The 17,343-nt window shown below is 44.9% G+C and overlaps 1 protein-coding gene across 1 annotated transcript in view; it reads left to right on the forward strand.

The window, feature by feature from the left end:
• Positions 1-17,343, forward strand: part of Blimp-1 (PR domain zinc finger protein 1) — a 180,294-nt gene that overhangs the window by 156,309 nt on the left and 6,642 nt on the right. Inside the window, exons 5-12 of the mRNA XM_071599657.1 lie at positions 7,397-7,815; positions 10,624-10,743; positions 10,927-11,052; positions 11,205-11,331; positions 11,932-12,496; positions 13,390-15,224; positions 15,858-16,086; positions 16,959-17,098. Coding sequence (XP_071455758.1) covers positions 7,417-7,815; positions 10,624-10,743; positions 10,927-11,052; positions 11,205-11,331; positions 11,932-12,496; positions 13,390-15,224; positions 15,858-16,086; positions 16,959-17,098 — 3,541 coding nt within the window. The 5' untranslated portion in view covers positions 7,397-7,416. The remainder of the gene's footprint in view (positions 1-7,396; positions 7,816-10,623; positions 10,744-10,926; positions 11,053-11,204; positions 11,332-11,931; positions 12,497-13,389; positions 15,225-15,857; positions 16,087-16,958; positions 17,099-17,343) is intronic.

The following is a 17,343-nucleotide window of genomic DNA, read 5'->3' on the forward strand; positions in this document are numbered from 1 at the left end:
AGGCTGAATCCGATCCCACATTCATCAAAAGGATCATTACTGGAGACGAGACGTGGGTTTATGAGTACGACACGCAATCCAGACATCAGGCAAGTGAATGGCGTTCACCAAATGAGCCGAGACCAAAAAAACCACGTCGTTTTCAGTCAAAAAAGAAGGCAATGCTGACGGTTTTCATGGATTACAACGGTGTAGTGCATCATGAATTTTTGCCAGAAGGCCAGACAGTAAACAAAGAGTATTATTTGGGCGTTATGAGACGTTTGCGTGAAGCAATTCGCCGAAAGAGACCAGAAATGTGGGCAGAAAACTCGTGGATTTTGCACCATGATAACGCACCGTCGCACAGTGCTATCATTATTCGTAATTTTTTGACGAAAAATGCAACAAATACCATCCAACAGCCACCGAATTCACCTGATTTGGCTCCCTGTGACTTCTTTCTGTTCAATCGAGTTAAAAAACCATTACGGGGAACGCGTTTTAGCAGCCGAGAGGAAGTAATGGAAAAATCGCAGGAAGCACTGATGGACATACCGAAAACCGACCGTAACTTTTGCAAATGTCAAGTTATGACACTAAGATTTAAAGGGAATATCAACAACAGATGTACCAATTTAACAAAAAAAACAGAACTCAAATCGGAACGATGGGAGCGCCACACGGTGGTTATTCCGGGAACTTTTTGATCAAGGTAGTATGTGAAAAGGTAACCGTCTCGTAAGCTTGACCTACTGCCAAATCTCTCTTAGATTTCGGAGAGCAAAGTGGAAGACTTTTCCGAGTTGAAGAAGGAGCATGTTTTTTGTAGCACCTATTTCGTCTTCGTGGACTGTTTCTTCAAGCTCGTCTAATTTATCATTGCCTCAGTGCACAATTTGCTTAGGAAATGCAACGGAGGGATTTAATGGAGGTTATCTGTTAGCATCGCATGCTTCCGACGGAAATCGATCGGAAATAAGAAAACCTCTAGTGTCCAGGGGGTACGGCGCACGGTCGCCAAAAGACGGGCGCATCTGAATCATTTATTAGCCTAGGTGGGCAGTTTGCACTTCCTGCATCGCGCGCTCATCTTGTCCCACGTTCTTTAGTCATGCATTGACGTCGTAAGCATTAATTTTAGCGTTGAGTTCAGCAGGTTTCAGAAGTATCGTCGTTATGCCGTCCACGCTGCCACGATCAATTTTAATGAGAATGGGTCTATTGAAGTAAATATTTACTCTTAAAATTTTTTCCTTAGGCTCTAACTTTGGCGCTATAAATCTTGTACTTGAAGGGAAAAATATTATAGAAGAGAAATATTTATAGAAAAATTAACGCGGTGGTCGGAGGAAAAATTATTTGAAGATATAGCCAAAGGTGCGTTGTCTGGCAACTGCCAAAACAGATCGTTCGTATAAATAGCGAATAATTATCGATTTATTCTCGTGTTATCAATACTCTGTTTAGTTTTATGCATGAGTTTACCGATCCACCGATCATAGTAGTGGAGTGACGTAAAACGTTCTCATTACTGCGTGCGAAACTGGAAATAAGGTTGAAAAATGAAAGATCCAAAGAAATGCAAGCATCCCTTAGTGAAATTGAAAATGCTTTCTCGAGACATCTCTCCCCTCTATCACGACCGTACCCAAGGGATTTATCGCGTCGGAATTATAGCGCTTCCTCGCGAGGGCTCGCGAACCGAGGTTCATTTCCTGGCGCATCCCGGCCATGTTTTCGAGTGCGGGCAGCCGAGGACGGCCGCATTTATCACGGCGTGGGCGGGAGGGTGGATGGGATATGGGGAAGGGGGAGGGTTAGATTTTAAGGACTCCCTCGCGTCCTCCTCCCGGCGCACCAGACTGGAGCCCCGCACACCCTGGGAAGGGGGAGGGCAGGGAGAAAAAAAATTACGTTGAAGGGGGCGGGGAAGTTTGGCGGGGGCAGAAGTGTCCCCTCTTCCTTCGGGTCTATCTCGTCCCTTTCCCGCCCGCAGCATCCCCGTTGAGAAGATGCTCCTGGCCCTCGGGAGCGATGTTGGGCATCTTGCGAGCTTGCTTCCCCTTCGCCCTCTCTTCCTCCCGCCAAAGAACCGGCCTTGAAGGAGGTTGGAGAGGAGAAGGCGCTCTATCTCGGCTTCGGTCGTCGCCGCGATTTGTTTCCTCCCCCATCATCCGCCTCTCTCCCGCTTAATCGCTCCCTCGAGAGGCAATCCACCTTCCCAATCGTGATCACGTGAATCTCCTCCCCCTTCTCCGCCACCCATATCCTTTAACCTCGCAGGTGCTTTCCTTTCTATGGCCACGGGTCGGTCTATGCCCGTTTCCTCTCTTTCGCGCAAAACGGCCATTTGGCGAAGATTTCGGAAGCGTTAAGTGCGAAGTCAAATAGAAGTTACTCTCAATTGTAAGTCACGTTGGCTGATTTCTTTTTATTTCCGCTCTTCTTTCATTTTTTGTACATATTTTAATTAATTTAGGATTTTCGTTGGCAAACAACAGAAGGATATGAAGAAATTTTTTAAAATTTTATGTCAATATTAAGCAAGCATTATAAGACAGGATACGTAGGCGTGAAGCTTTTATCGGGGGAAATAACCATAAGGTGGAAATCTGTTAAAAGTCGTATGCTTATGTGTGTATACACACACACACACACACACACACATATATATATATATATATATATATATATATATATATATATATATATATATATATATATATATATATGTGTGTATATATATAACCTTTTTCCCCTCTAAAATTAAGAATCTGCGAGAGGTGCTCCAAAAGCTTTATCCATAGAATTTCTCGGGCAAATTAATTTCCGTGAAAAGGAGCAAGAAAAATCTCTCACCGAAATGTTTCACGGTTGTGTTACGAGTTATTAACCACCCCTTCTTCCTCAAGTACACAAATCCTTTTGGCTGAACTGTATTTTAAACCTTAATATAACAGCGAGCACCGTTATTAGCTCTTTCAATATACGGAATCATCCTCATCACATGTAATTACGCATTGCGTATTTGATTGATTACATAAAAAAATTTCCGAATCGCTTCTGTACTTTTCGCGCATTCATTTACGCCTGTGTTTTAAGCTATCTCGGAAAACTTTCCTATCCAGATTACATAGCATTTAAATGAGAAATAATTAAAATTTACGCCGAGTGCTAAGAAATCAGAACATTTTGCTAAGCGATGACAGATATTACTCAGTATATGTTTATTTTGATGTTTTGGAAGTAGTGGGTTGACAATGGAAGTGAATGGACGACAAATAGATCCAATGACTCGTCTGCCTAGGATTTTATTTCCATGGCCGAGTGCTCCTCGGTCATAGATTTCCCTCCTCCCCTACGTCCACCCCTGTTCCCCCTTTCCGCCCCACCGCCCCCACCCCTCCCGTACCAGGACTCGCACGTTTGAAAATCTCGAGCGAAAGAGAAACGGTTTTCCACTTCAACGCGGCTGGGTGCACTCTCTTTGTAATACGGGCTCGCGCGAACGTTCTACGCCGCGGAGAAGGGAGAGGGGCGGCCGGGTTTGGGGGTGGTAAGGGGCGAGGTTGGGGGTGGAGCCGGCGCTATGCATCGAAGGGGGAAGGGGACAGAACGAGGGAGAAAACCCTTTTGTTGCCGGCAGCACAGATATTGTGTCTTGCGAAGTAATATCGATTCCACTGGCTTCTCCTGCAATGTGCGCGTTACGGCCTTGGTTTGCTCTAATTTTCCTCTTTCCCTCTCTCTCTTTCTCCCCCTCTCTCTCCCTCTCGCCCTCTGGCTCTCCCTATCTTTCCCCAATCCCCGGCTCCCCACAGGACTCCCATTTCCCTTCTTACCCCGACCAGAATCCCCTCCCCTCTCCTCTCGATGCAATATTTCGTATCTGGGTCATGGCATGCGTCTTGTTTCCATCGTATTTCATTTTTTTATTATCCTCGTCGGTAATTGTATAGTTTATATCACGTGATCCCCGAAGAAAATGGCTGAGGCGTGACAGAAATCAATATTTTCGAGCGTCACCGTTCCCATGTAAATCGCTCATTTTGTCACGTGATTCAAATTGTCATCTAGCCAAAGCGATTGAATAAATTGATTTAACAGGTTGAAAATAAGAGAAGAATAGAGTAATTAGTGTCTCAATTGAATCCCAAATCTTCGTTAAATTTTTGCGAATATATTTCTACTTATGATGGAGTTCCCGATATCCGTCTTTAAGGGATACGCTTACATTCATGTTAATGATTTCAACATTTGCCATTTCATTACGATTCTCCTTTTCCGTGAGGTTTTGTTATAATGGTCTAGTTGAAAGAATATAGCGGCCTCATTTTTTTTCGAAATAACACTGCGGGAAAAATATGAAGCGATAGTAATTTCTTTTCAAATTGGCTAGTATGGTGCTACTTGCGGGCGGCATCGTCGTAAAATTACACCTTCAAAGTCATATTTTATAGCAATTAGTTGTGTCCGGAGTGGCTCCTGTGTTGCTTCTTACAATATGTGTTATTTTCGTTGCCATTAAAGCATCAGTAAAGCCTCTCTGAAGTCAGTAGGACAGGGCAAGCGTGCGGTTTCTTTTCCCTCCGTCCGCTTCCTGCATTCTCAGCTCGGTGTGATTTCGATGTCCCGCGCACGTATTTACGTAGCCGTCCTGGACAAAGGTCCGGTTTCCACGGCTCCAGACGCACACATACATACACACACAACTCGCTGGATGGCGTCACAAACCTTTTGAATATCCGTCCTCTTGGACTCGCCCTCTTTCTCTCTCTCTCTTTAACCATTCCCACCCTCCCACCACCTCTTTTGACCACCCCTCTCTTCTGCCGGTATTCATCCACCACCTCTCCCCCATCCCCGTGCGTCCCCCTAATCTCACCCAGACATTGACTCAGAAGCTCTGGCGCTCCACCCTTTCCCCCCTCCTCTCTCCTCTCCCCTTCCCTTCTCACGTGTCTCTTTGAATTAACCACGCCAGCGATCTCGCGAGGGAAAATGCAACTGGAAGCCGGCCAAGCCAGCCACTCACGTGAAAATGCACCGTGCTTTTTTTTCTCTCTCTCCCCCCAATCCACCCTCTTCTGTCTATTTTACCCCTCGGTATGTGGGGCAGAGATCGGAGGGGGTGGGAGGTGAGTGAAAAGGCTTTCACTGAAATTGGATGAACTAAAAAAATTGAAGAGGGAGGAATCCTTAATGATTTCGAAATATAGTATTTCTCATTCCTGTGAGATGGAGGAAATAATGTTACGGAACTTCGGCGTTTCGCTGCAGTTCATTCTCTCCTGAACACACAGATCACGTTGATTGGTCTTTAATTCGACCCTAATCGACTTCATGGAGACGATTTGTTGATATCTTTTAGCAATACGAACAAAAGTCACTGTTCGCGGGCTCTCTTAATTCGACCTGTCAGGGTTTGGCAAACGTTATCTTGTTCAGAGAGCGTTTTCTAATTATTCAAAGTTCGGGATCGTGTGTTCCTTTTTCTAAATATTCTCTTTTTTTCAGAAAGCTCCAATTTTTCGTTTGATATTCTTTTTTTCTTCCCCCCCCCCTACGAAGCGAGCCCGTATTCGCTCTCGCGAAGTAGTTACATGCACTTGAAATGATTCCTAGGAGCAAGGTGGCATTGCGGGTAAAAATACCAGCACTTCTTTTATGATTAGCCGCGACATTTTTCACTTTACGGGACGGCACTCGGAGTGTGCTGGCAGCGTCGCTTGTAAGTTCATTCAGAGGAAAAGGAAAGTCGACTAGGAACGTCTAGTAATAGACAACAGCGTTGGGCGTTATTAGGGAAGTATGTCAAGGCCACTAGGTCGGCAATGTTTCGCGAGACTTTAGCTCCTCTTTGGAGAAGGATTACAAGAAAGTTTTTGTCCCTCATTTAGAAGGAGAGGCGATTTGAGGGCGTAAAAGGAACTTGCTGCGTAAATAAAAATTGAAGATAGCGTAAACATTGGGATATATTGCTGACTACATTTACGCACTGTATAAAATTTAAAAGTGTTTTGAAATTTAATTGGTTAACATTAAAACCTCCCTAAAAATAGCTTATATTTGACATTTAATTTATTCCGCAATGGAATTCATCGACTTCCTTGCACCATTTTACATTTGAGGGCGTCCATGAAGAATGCACTAGTTTCATAGTTGACATGATTCTTGTAATTAGCATATTACTTTATACTTCATTTTTTCTCGCTGATTTTTCATCTGTAAATATTTCCACCCTGCAGAAAAATATTTTTGATAGGTAGACAGGTGATGTGAAAACGGCTACTGTGAATAAATGAATCTTGGGGTTTTGTCGATGCCCTTCATAGTGACAACTAATTATTGAATTAACGTTTGCTCGAATCACAGTTTATGGTTTACTAGTTAATTTGTATTTTCACTTAGGAATAGCGTTTCAATGCGAGCGAAGTAATGCTTACCGGGTATTTGAGGGCTTTGCGAGACAATTAAAATGGTTCTGCTCTGGAAACGCATAAATCGATTCAATCTGAAATATTCACCAAATATTCCTTCAGAAAAATGTTATCTATTTCAACTTTAAATAACTGTGCGCACCCAACTATTTGTCCCGTGATTAACCCTTAAACATTATGTTCAATGTGGCCTCTCGTACGAGTCTCACATCGTTAATTAAAAACCATATTTGCTACACTCCGTAATGCCCTAGTTTTTAACCCAAAATTGCGAGATATTAGTGCTTTTAGACCCGATACTTTCGAATTGTCGGTCTTAAACGTAAAAATGGCACCTTGACTTAACTACTTTGGCAGCACTATCATAATAATCAACTAATCTTTTCAACTTTGAACTGAGAAACAACATCAGCATTCATAAAACAAAAAGTAAATAAACAAGGGTGAACTACATGAACAACTTCTTTAGAGGAAGCAATGAAAAACTAAAAGAATCCCATCAATGTGAGCTATCTTGCAAAATACTTTGCAGGAGTCTAAGTATCATCATTAATCGGTTACAGTATAAAAGAATTTCAGCAACTTTTAATGACACGTCAATTTTAATTTAATTCACATCAATTCACGTTTCGCTTCCATAAGAGTCGCTCGCAACTGTCTTTTCACACCTGATATCACGATCCATAATATTAACCTATTTGGGAATTTTGAAGATAGCTAAAAACGTCTTCCCAGCGCAATAGTTGTTCCAAATGCTTTCATGAATGTTTTATGGACCGTCAGAAATGTATGTGTAAATGTGATTTTTGAATCTCGTCAAATTTTCTGTTTGCGTAGATGTTAATTGATGAAACATCCTTACGATTATGCTTCATTGTGTCATTGGTCGTATCTCTTCCATCTATCTATCTACGTTATCCCTGACGTGGGCGTGTGGAATCCCTTCTTTAACGTCAATCCTCCTCTCCCGGCAGGAAAGCGCCATCGGCCCAGCATGGAGGAGGGCCCGTGGGACGTCTCGAGCATCCGCGAGGAGGAGTTCGAGCAGCACGTAGTTTATATCGTCCCGGACCAGCCGGTGCCCACTTCGTCGACGCCGTCGTCTTTCCCGGCGGCCGGCTCCGACCCCGAGGGCCGCCGCCGCCGTCGGGGACGGAGGAGGAGGAGGAGCAGCGGCAGTCGAGGGCGGGAGAGCCCGGAAAAGGGGAACGAGGTGGACGGGGGCGAGGGTGGCGGCCCCAAGGAGGAAGGCGACGGGGGCCAGGATGAGGATGAAGATCTCGAAGTAGACGTGGGTCAGCTGGAAGACGAGGAGGAGGATGGCATGCCAAGCCGGGCCGAGGCCTCACTACCCAGGAACCTCGTCCTCAGGCCGTCGCAGGCACTCAGCGACGTAAGTCCTCCATCATAATTCTCTATGAAAATTTATTCTTAAGAATATTTATTTTGGCAATAAAAATAAACATGCATGCCCGAGAAAAATTCTTCACTCGATAAGAATCCGTACCAATGTATTAGTTAACTAACAACCCACGGGGTATCAGTATTTGTCGAACGTATTTCAGAATCAGTGTTGTAGATTAATGACGAAAGTAATAGAAAGAAATGTTTTATGCAGAGTGAAAGAAATTTCGTCATCTACGATGGGGTGCAATAATTTATATGGAATTCCAAAACCTAATTCAAATTGGAATAAAATGTTAAATGATACTATTTTCATTACTGTCTTCCTAACTTTTCTGTGCAAATAATCCGCCTTGATTCTCAACTCCTCAAATGTCGATGAGTACGTCTATTTAACTGGTTTAAGCATCTTAATCACTTGAAAGTAATACAAAATGAAACAGTATATCTTATTAATGGTTCTATGTTACCTAAAACTCTACTTGCCCAAACTCGCCCAAATAAGGACCTCTATCTATATATCTAATTGATTTACTCTAGTGTGTGGTTCGTTTAGGAGTTAATTCTCTCATATTCAAACCACACTCATAAGCATCATAACTTTTCCATTTTTATAAGCTGTGTTTTAATAGCAGGTGAGATGCACTGAATCGGAAACAATGAAACTAAAGTACTTATCCATTAATGCGTTTGGAAAAACTCATTCGATCTCTTTATTTTTGTGCTCATGGCTTACTTAATTTTTCTTACTTGAATGAGATATATTTACCATAAATGCATTAACCATATACCTACATTTATTCAAAACGTCTTGAGAGGCAGCGTGAATTAATTTTTGCAAGTTCCTATTCATCAAAGACTACTCCATCTTTCATTTGTAGTCAGGAACAATGATAGCAATAGGAACAATGATAGCAATAGCAATAATGTTAAATAACCTCGAATCCCCATTGAAGCTGAAACCTTGTTCATTACCAATCCCCCGTCTAATTCTGACCTCGTTAATAAAATTCCGGGAACTTCCGGGCGGTGGAGGAGGAAAAGGAAAGAGCACTCTCGAATGGTGAAAACAACGCTGGGCCTCTCAAAAGGAATGAATGCGTTTCCAAGAGGATAAGAGTTACACCGAAATTACGATCCGTGGGAAAAATAATGAATCTGTCGCCGGGGAAGGGTGTTGCGAGCGTTCGAGTGAGGAGAAGGTTCGAAATTATTCCTCTATGTTATTTTTTTATTATTATCATTATAGTTTTTATTCGGGGGATCCATGAGTGAAAAACGGTAGAGAGCCCATCGCCTGGAAACAAAGCCGCCCTCCGCCACTCTCGCCCGGATCCCGCCCGCCCCACTCCGTGGTTCTCGAAAAAAAACGATTCGGGATCCGAAAAATTCAAAATTGAGAGAGAAAAAAAGGGAGATGTTCGCATAAAAAAGGGGAAGAGAGAGAGGAATCGAAAAAAAAACGGAGGAGCATCTGAATGGGGAAAAGCGAATCATTTGTGCTCAAAATAAAAAGGCTGACCTAAATACGAGGAGAGGGAAATAGGGGACCCGCAAACAACCCTCGTTACATTTGGATCACGGGAGGAGGGTGGGCAGCGGGGAGAGGGCAAAGGTGAAGAGGGGCGGCGGCGGAAATGGGGACATCTTCATGTTCGGGATCGAACTTGAGGTCGCATCTGCCCTCGCGCCTTGGGTGCACGGGAACCTCTCCCGATTCGCGATATTATAATCGCGGACGTTTTTATATTGGAGAAGAAGCGAACCCTCGTTTCCTTCATAACTCGAGTGAACCGACAGCATAGTACAAACTTGTAAATCCGACTGAATGCTTTAAAAGTTTACTCCTTTCTTTAATGGAAACAGTTGGCCGGACTTTTTTTTTTAATTTAACTCTCGCGATATTTTGGATGGCAAGTAACTCGTAATTGATCATAAACGCGTCTTTGCCCATTAACCAGTTTGGCCTATTTGCGATTTTGGTCGAATTATCGTATGTTCTTCCAATTGCGCATATTTAATTGATAATGTTCAATCCGTGGACTCTTTTATATTGAAACTGCGTTGATAGTGAATTGCGTTCAAAATTTCGATCGGTTTTCTGGCAACATTCACAGGCATCGATTTTCGTCGAAAATCTCGTTATTGAGAATAGCTTTGGACCATTCTACGAGCATCCGGTATACTCTCCATTCCCCAGGTATCTGTTGCCATGGGACCACACCAGAGACGCCGCACACAATACCCGCTAAAACGGGCTGCGCTTTCGCGGTGTTGCTCCTGGATTATTCGCCACCCGCTAATCCGTTATGCCATGCCTTTCATATACACAGTGGGATAGAACACCGATAGAGCTGTGTTAGTCTAATGCCGCTTTCTTCCGATGTAAACGTTATTAGGGCAATTTATTTTGAGCAACTTCAAAATAATTACTCGTGGGAAAAATCGCTATTTTATTTTTTGCTTTCCGACCAAAATGTGAAGGCAATTTTCAAGCATGAAATAAAGTATTGTGAGTGAGCAGATTCTTATGAGTTGAGAACCAAAAATTATTAGGAAAATCCAAGATGGGTAGATTTCTATGCATTAGTCCTGCTGAATTTATGTTTTTTGTCAAATGTAATTTTATTAATTTTTAGCCTTTGGAAGCTAATGTTAATGATAACAACTGATGACTACGGTGCGAGTAATAAAATATAATCTGAGGAATAAATATTCATGAGTCTTGCAAGCGATGTAATACTCAATTCTATCGGCATTTCTCTGGTCTCATAAGGCGATTTTTTCTAACATATAGATACAAGGAGTCTGGAGCACCAGCTACATCCCCAGAGGGACTCGTTTTGGACCCCTTGTTGGTGAAGTCTACACCAAAGATGGTGTCCCCAAAACTGCCAACAGGAAGTATTTCTGGCGGGTAAGTAAACATGTCGTTGATAAAAATATGAGCTTTCTTCATGATAAATATAATTTTCTTGATTTTTATCCAATGCATTGTTTCAATAACTTCGGCAATGTTATTTTGATTTGAAATAACTAATTAGTTTGAGTTTAAAATTCGATTTTTAACTCATCGTTTTGTTTCCTCTTAATTCCTCAGGTATACAAAGACAACGAACTATTTTACTACATCGACGGGTATGATGTTCGTAAATCCAACTGGATGCGATATGTCAATCCGGCGTATTCTTCAGAATCTCAGAACCTCATCGCCTGTCAGTACAAGGTAAAATAATTCCGCCTCCAGTCTCAACCAGATTTTATTTTCCCCCTGAATTTGAATTTGATATACATGGTCATTAAATGTCCATATTTTACGTCATTCAATTTTTTTTATTTTAATTAGTGTATTAACTAAATGCAATGCACTCTTTGCAGATGAATATTTACTTCTACACCATCCGACCCATCCTGCCAAACCAGGAGCTACTCGTGTGGTACTGCAAGGAATTTGCGCAGAGGCTCAACTATCCACTCACTGGCGAACTCATGCTGCAAAGAATACGTAAGTACTTCTGCGAAACTTCATTGGGACTTCTATGCAAAGTAATTAATTAAGTAAGGGAAGTCTTTATGAGCGATGCGACGCCACGTTTACCTATACGTTTGCAACCTCTGAAGCTTATTTCTGTTCTAAAGTTTTGAATGGCTAAATTTGCGAATGGTACCAAAAATCTTCATTTGCACTAATGGAACGGCCATTAATTATTTTTCCGGACTGTACGAGTCCAGTGTCCACTACTATGTTGTCACGCATTTAATTAATGCTCAGTTACCAGATAATTTTAAACATTTCATTTCACTGTCATATCGTAAGTTGGAACGTTGACCTTCTTTCGATACAATTTCAACGGCCTATGGTATTGATATACTCTTTTTATAATTGTTTTGGTCTGTCCGTGACTTCATTAGTGAAAATCAACCCTAAGCTACATATCAGATTTTAATTAAATTGGTTGAGCCGAAAAAAATTTTAGAATGAAGTGGTGAGGAAAATATTTAATTAAATTAATGGAAAGATATAAAGCATATTTTTTAGGATAATGAAACTTTTCGATGATCTGAGTTGACACGTGTGTTCCCTTTCTCTTTATTCGGATCTCAGGACTTCAGGTACAGCAGCAGCAACAGCAGCACATCCCGCTGGCCATCGACGAGGTGGAGATGCGGGCTCCCGAGAAGCGGAAGGCGTCCGGAGACCCCGACGAGGATGAGGAGGACCGGGAGGAGGTGTCGAGGTCCCGGCCGTCGAGCGCGGGGGGCGCCGAGGACAAGGGCGGCGCCGTACCGTCCTCCACGACGGCGTGCCTCATGCTCCGGCGGCACCCTTCGCCGCCCGCCCCACCCCTCGCCTCCTCCCCCGCCCCCGCCTCCTCCGCCCTCATCACCTCCACGCACGGCGCCTCTTCCACCACGCCCTCCTCCTCCGGCCCCCCGGACTGCCCCCGGATCTCGTCCTCCTCCTCGGCCTGCCTCGCCTCGCCGCCCTCCTCCTCCGCCGGGAAGGAGGGGTGCTCCCGGGGGGTGTCCCCTCCCCCCACCGCCGACGGATCCGTGCGCTCCGACGAAGGCTACCACAGCAACGGGTACCACGACGACGCTGCCGCCTTCACTCCCCCGGAGGACTCCAGTGACTCCGATTCGGACAACAACTACGTACTGGACTTTAGGTGAGTCAATCGTATGCCAAGGGCCAAACTTGGGTCTCTAGGTGAGGATTTCTAACACAGCGGCATCATGAACACTTGTCTCGGATGCGTACGAAGTATCATTTTTCTGCTAAATGTGGTGCCAGTTACCGAAAAGAAAATCAGAATAACAAGGTGCATTATAATTAACTTAATGCTCTTTTCCTCTATGTAAATGATGAATGGGTACTTTTTCCGTTGCACCCATGTATTATTTAAGGAATCATATGATAAAATATTTCAAGGTATCGCGCTTAAAAGATTAAAGACATTGCACATTGGGGTCGTATTTTCTTCCATGAATTATAATTTCGAAGGCAGTCACTATAGTGAAAAAATTATAGTTATCTTCAATAATAACTTATAAAATCAGCACAATGCAACACTTGTAGAGTGTAAAAATCATTCGCCTTGACCGGGATACGAACACGGATTCCTTGAATGAAGGTGAATGATTTTTACACTATGCAATTGTCGCATTGAAATAGATATTAGCAGATAACTCCTTCAAAAAGTCATCGTCGCGGCATCTCCCGCATTTGCTTTGAATTTTCTAAAATCAGTGTGCGTTGTTACAGTGCTACATATTTTTTCTTTCCATCTCAATACCGACTTAAGCAAAATAAAAGCAAAGTGGATTACGAGTTTTTCATAAAATGCAAGAGATTTTTCTGACAAAAATTAATTTATTCATTTTAACATTAATTTCCATTCTCAGATAATTAATATGCATACTTAATGCATAATTATAATTGATACGTAATGAAAACAAATTTAATCGTTTTAAAATATTACGGAAATGTCTAAATAGACGTTAAATTTAATGCACGGTGTGTGTTAGCATTATTATAATATACTCCTCGCTTCGCTTACAGTAAGAAGCAACCACCGGAGAGACCGGGAGCGGCGGCGGCTGCCATGGTGGCCTCCGTCCCCGAGGAGATGGAAGAGGACGAGGAGGACGCCAGCGAGGCCGCCAAGAACGAGTACCGCAAGGTCAAGATCAAGATCTGCAAGGCCTACCACTACAAGAGCAAGTCCTCGGCGGTGGCAGACGCCGGCGGCGCCAACGGCATCGGCGCCACACCGGTCGTCGCGGTCAGCGCCCCCACCGCCCCGGGCGCCTCGGACAGGGACGGCGGGGAGCCCCAGGGTCCGCCCGCCCCCGGCTCCACCCCCCTTCTCCTCCATCATCAACTCCTGCATGGTAGCCCCCCAACGCTCCATCTCCACCACACCCACCTGCACCACCACCACCTCCTGCTCCCGCCTCCGCCGCCCCCGACCTCCACCCCCTCAAGCGGGGCGCCCAACCCACCCACCTCCACAATGCCCGAGTCTCCGCCGCCGCATTCCCTGCTCCACCCCCAGGGGCCCCCTCCACCGCAGCCCCAATCACACCACGTCTTGGCGCCCCTCCGCGATGGGTCCTCCTCGCCCCCGCGACGTGCGTCTCCTCCCACCACGACCACGGTGGCCATCCCTTCGCACCCATCCCCGCCCCCGCAAACCCAGCCCCCCATGTTCCGGCCCTTCTCCGTCTCCAAGGCAGAGTACATCAAGTCGGAGTTCGTCAAGAGCGAGTACGCTGCCAAGGCAGACTACTCGCAAGACATGGACGAGGAGAGCAAGGGTTCGGACACCCGCGGAAAGTTCCCCGGGGGCAACAGCATCCTGGAGAACATCCTCCTGAGGAAGAGGGACCATGAGCAGTCTCCCAATAGCCCCCGGCCGAGGACTCCACCGGCGCCCGCCAAGAGGCCCTCCGACTGTCCTGCGCCCACCTCCCCCACGGAGATGGCCTACTCCTACAAGAAGTCTCATCGCTACGTGGCCCTGCCGAGCCCCGATTCTAGCTCCAATACAGTGGCTCAAGGCGGCCGGGGCCCCTCTCCCCAGAGGCAGGTAGAGCCCCACGAGGAGGAGAGGCCCCCTTCGCCGCAGCAGAGGCCCCCGCCGCCCCAGCAGCCGGCCCCGCTGCCCCCCGTGGTCGAGCTGGCGTACCTCTCCGCCTCGGCCGCCTCTTCCACCTCTCCCACCATTTTCTCGCACCACTTCGGGCCGTACGCCCCGCCGCCTCCTCCACCACCCCCGCCGCCCCTCTACCACCACCTGCAGCACCACCACGTTCTGCACCATCATCACCAGGCGCCCTCGCTGGTCCCGTACCACCACCAGCCGCAGGTCCACCCGCCGCCGACAAGCTTCGCGTCCGTCGTCACCTCGGGCTCGCCGGTGGGCGGCGTGAGGGCGGGCGAGGGTGGCGGGGGTGGTGGGGGCGGCTACGGCGGCCCCCCGCCCCGCCACTCGGTCACTTCCTCCTCGGCCGCCTCCGCGCCCGTCGTCTCCTCCGCGGCGCCGCCCATGTCCTCGTCTCCCCCGCCCCACACCGTGCCCCTCTCCATTGGCGTGACGAGCAACGGCGGCGACTCGGGCAGCATCTCCCCGGGTTCGCTGTCCCCGGCGAGGTCACTCAGTCCCGGTGGGAGCTCCGGCGGCCGCGGCTACAGGTCCCTGCCCTACCCCCTGAGGAAGAAGGATGGGAAGATGCACTACGAGTGCAACGTCTGCTTCAAGACATTCGGTCAGCTGTCGAATCTCAAGGTCCACCTGAGGACACACTCCGGAGAGCGTCCATTCAGGTGCAACGTCTGCACGAAAAGTTTCACCCAATTGGCCCACCTCCAGAAGCACCACCTCGTCCATACGGGTGAGTTGAAGCGTTTGCGCGTATGCCCTAGCTGCCTTCATGCAGTGCCTCATCCTTTGAGTGCACAACTTCACCCTTGTTATTTCACAAAATGGGTCAAGGGTAGTCAAGCAGAAGGTAACGCAGCCTTCCGCAGCCTTTTACAATGTTTGCTAACCCACACTTGGGCATTGAATTGGAACTTTTCTTCCCCAAAAAACCTATCATTATTTCATTTTGTTTTAAATGTTGCCCAGAATTAGATTGGATCGTATAAGTAGAAGGGTACAATAAATGTGTTACCCAATACGGACAGTCATTGGTTGTATCTTCATAATCATGCGTTACTTCGATGTCGATAACTATTACTAATTTCTCAATGGTGGTGGACGATTGGAAACATTTTCTACTGTGTTGACCCACTATATTTTCTTTTATTTTGAGAAACTTAAAAACTTTGATCAATTATATCTTGGTGACATACATAAATATACTGCAAAAGAATTAAGATGCATTCTGGGAACCTGACGTATTTCATTCCATGAGATTTGACTGCAATGTTGTTTTGTCATGCAAATGATAAGGTTCAAGTGAAAGGGAGGTAGTTGCAGTGCCGTTGATTTTTAGAAAATTAATTCCCTTTCTCCTCTCCAGGTGAGAAACCTCATCAGTGTGACATTTGCAAGAAGAGGTTTAGTAGTACATCAAACTTGAAGACTCACTTGAGGCTCCACTCGGGTCAAAAACCGTATGCCTGTGACCTCTGCCCTGCCAAGTTCACGCAGTTCGTGCACCTCAAACTGCACAAAAGGCTGCACACGAACGAGAGGCCGTTTACTTGTCAAGGATGCCACAAAAAGTACATCAGTGCCAGCGGACTAAGGTGAGTCTGAAAGTCAATATCGATCACTGTCGCTCGATCGGGCAGCATTGATGTTTCATAACTTCCATCACTCACACTCTTCCCTTTCTTAAAAATAATGTGGTAATGTTCTCTGAATTCCTATAGAACAATTGGTATCACTTAGTCCCCACTTTGATAAAACTCTATCCCCTTTGGCAAAAGCGATCTTTTTCGCTAATTTTTCAATGTGAAAAAACGTAAACAAATACGAGAAATAGTTATCAAATGCCCTTTATTTGACTGAAATATTTTAAAGATTCAAATACTCAATTCAACTTTTTATTTAACCTGTGTGTGTTTAATAGGATATTGTTTATATGTTGTCTTTCGATTGATGTTAAGGTTCATTTCTTTGAAAAATCTCTCTGTGAACAGCAAAATGTATAATAACTATTGGTCATAAATTGAATTACTAAGCATGCCATCTATTTCAGTTAGATAAAACAGTATCTAGAGCTTACCCTGAGATGTAAATATTTTATGTTTAGCAATGAAAAATGTCCAACGTGCTCTCAATCCGGGAGTTTCATTCCTATTATATCTTGAAAATTATTTTACTAGAATGCTCAGGCAAAAATGGGTAGCATCTAGTGTGGCCACTCAATATTTTCTTTCATTTTAGCTTAGTTGAGAGTTCTCTGAATAAAATAAGTGGTAAGCTGGAAATAAGATATTTTTTTCAAGTTAAATACGATTTAATAATGGTGCTTTTAGATTCCCATTTTACTTATAATAAATACCAAATTGACTGGAATCTTGAATCTCCCTCAATTATGGAAATCCTAAATATGTAATTTTTAAGGGCATTTGGTTGATTTTATTTTGACGGCAATCAATCTTAATGAATTCAGAACACACTGGAAGACAACTAGCTGTAAGCCAAACAACTTGGAGGAGGAATTGGCACTGGCTGCAGCCGCCGCAGCGGCGGCCTCTGGTTCGCCAAACAGCCATCTGTATTACGAGTACGCGTCGTCTGATGTCAGTGGAGGTTAGTGTCTTACATTTTACACAATCCAAGGCATTATTGTTTGCCTGCGGTATTATGATTTCATTTACAAACGTGAGCAAATAAACTTTTGTACATTCACCCCTTTTCTAATACGACGAATACTAAGCTGGTGTGATAAAATCACATAAGAACATTTTCTATAGAAATAGAACGGACCTAACTTGTCTTTCTATGTATATAAGTAGAATAATTAGACTAATCGCAACGAATCGAGAGTGAGGAAG

The sequence above is a fragment of the Hetaerina americana genome, unplaced genomic scaffold, assembly GCF_022747635.1.
Source record: "Hetaerina americana unplaced genomic scaffold, ioHetAmer1.1.p SCAF_11, whole genome shotgun sequence".
NCBI classification, from domain to species: Eukaryota; Metazoa; Arthropoda; class Insecta; order Odonata; family Calopterygidae; genus Hetaerina; species Hetaerina americana.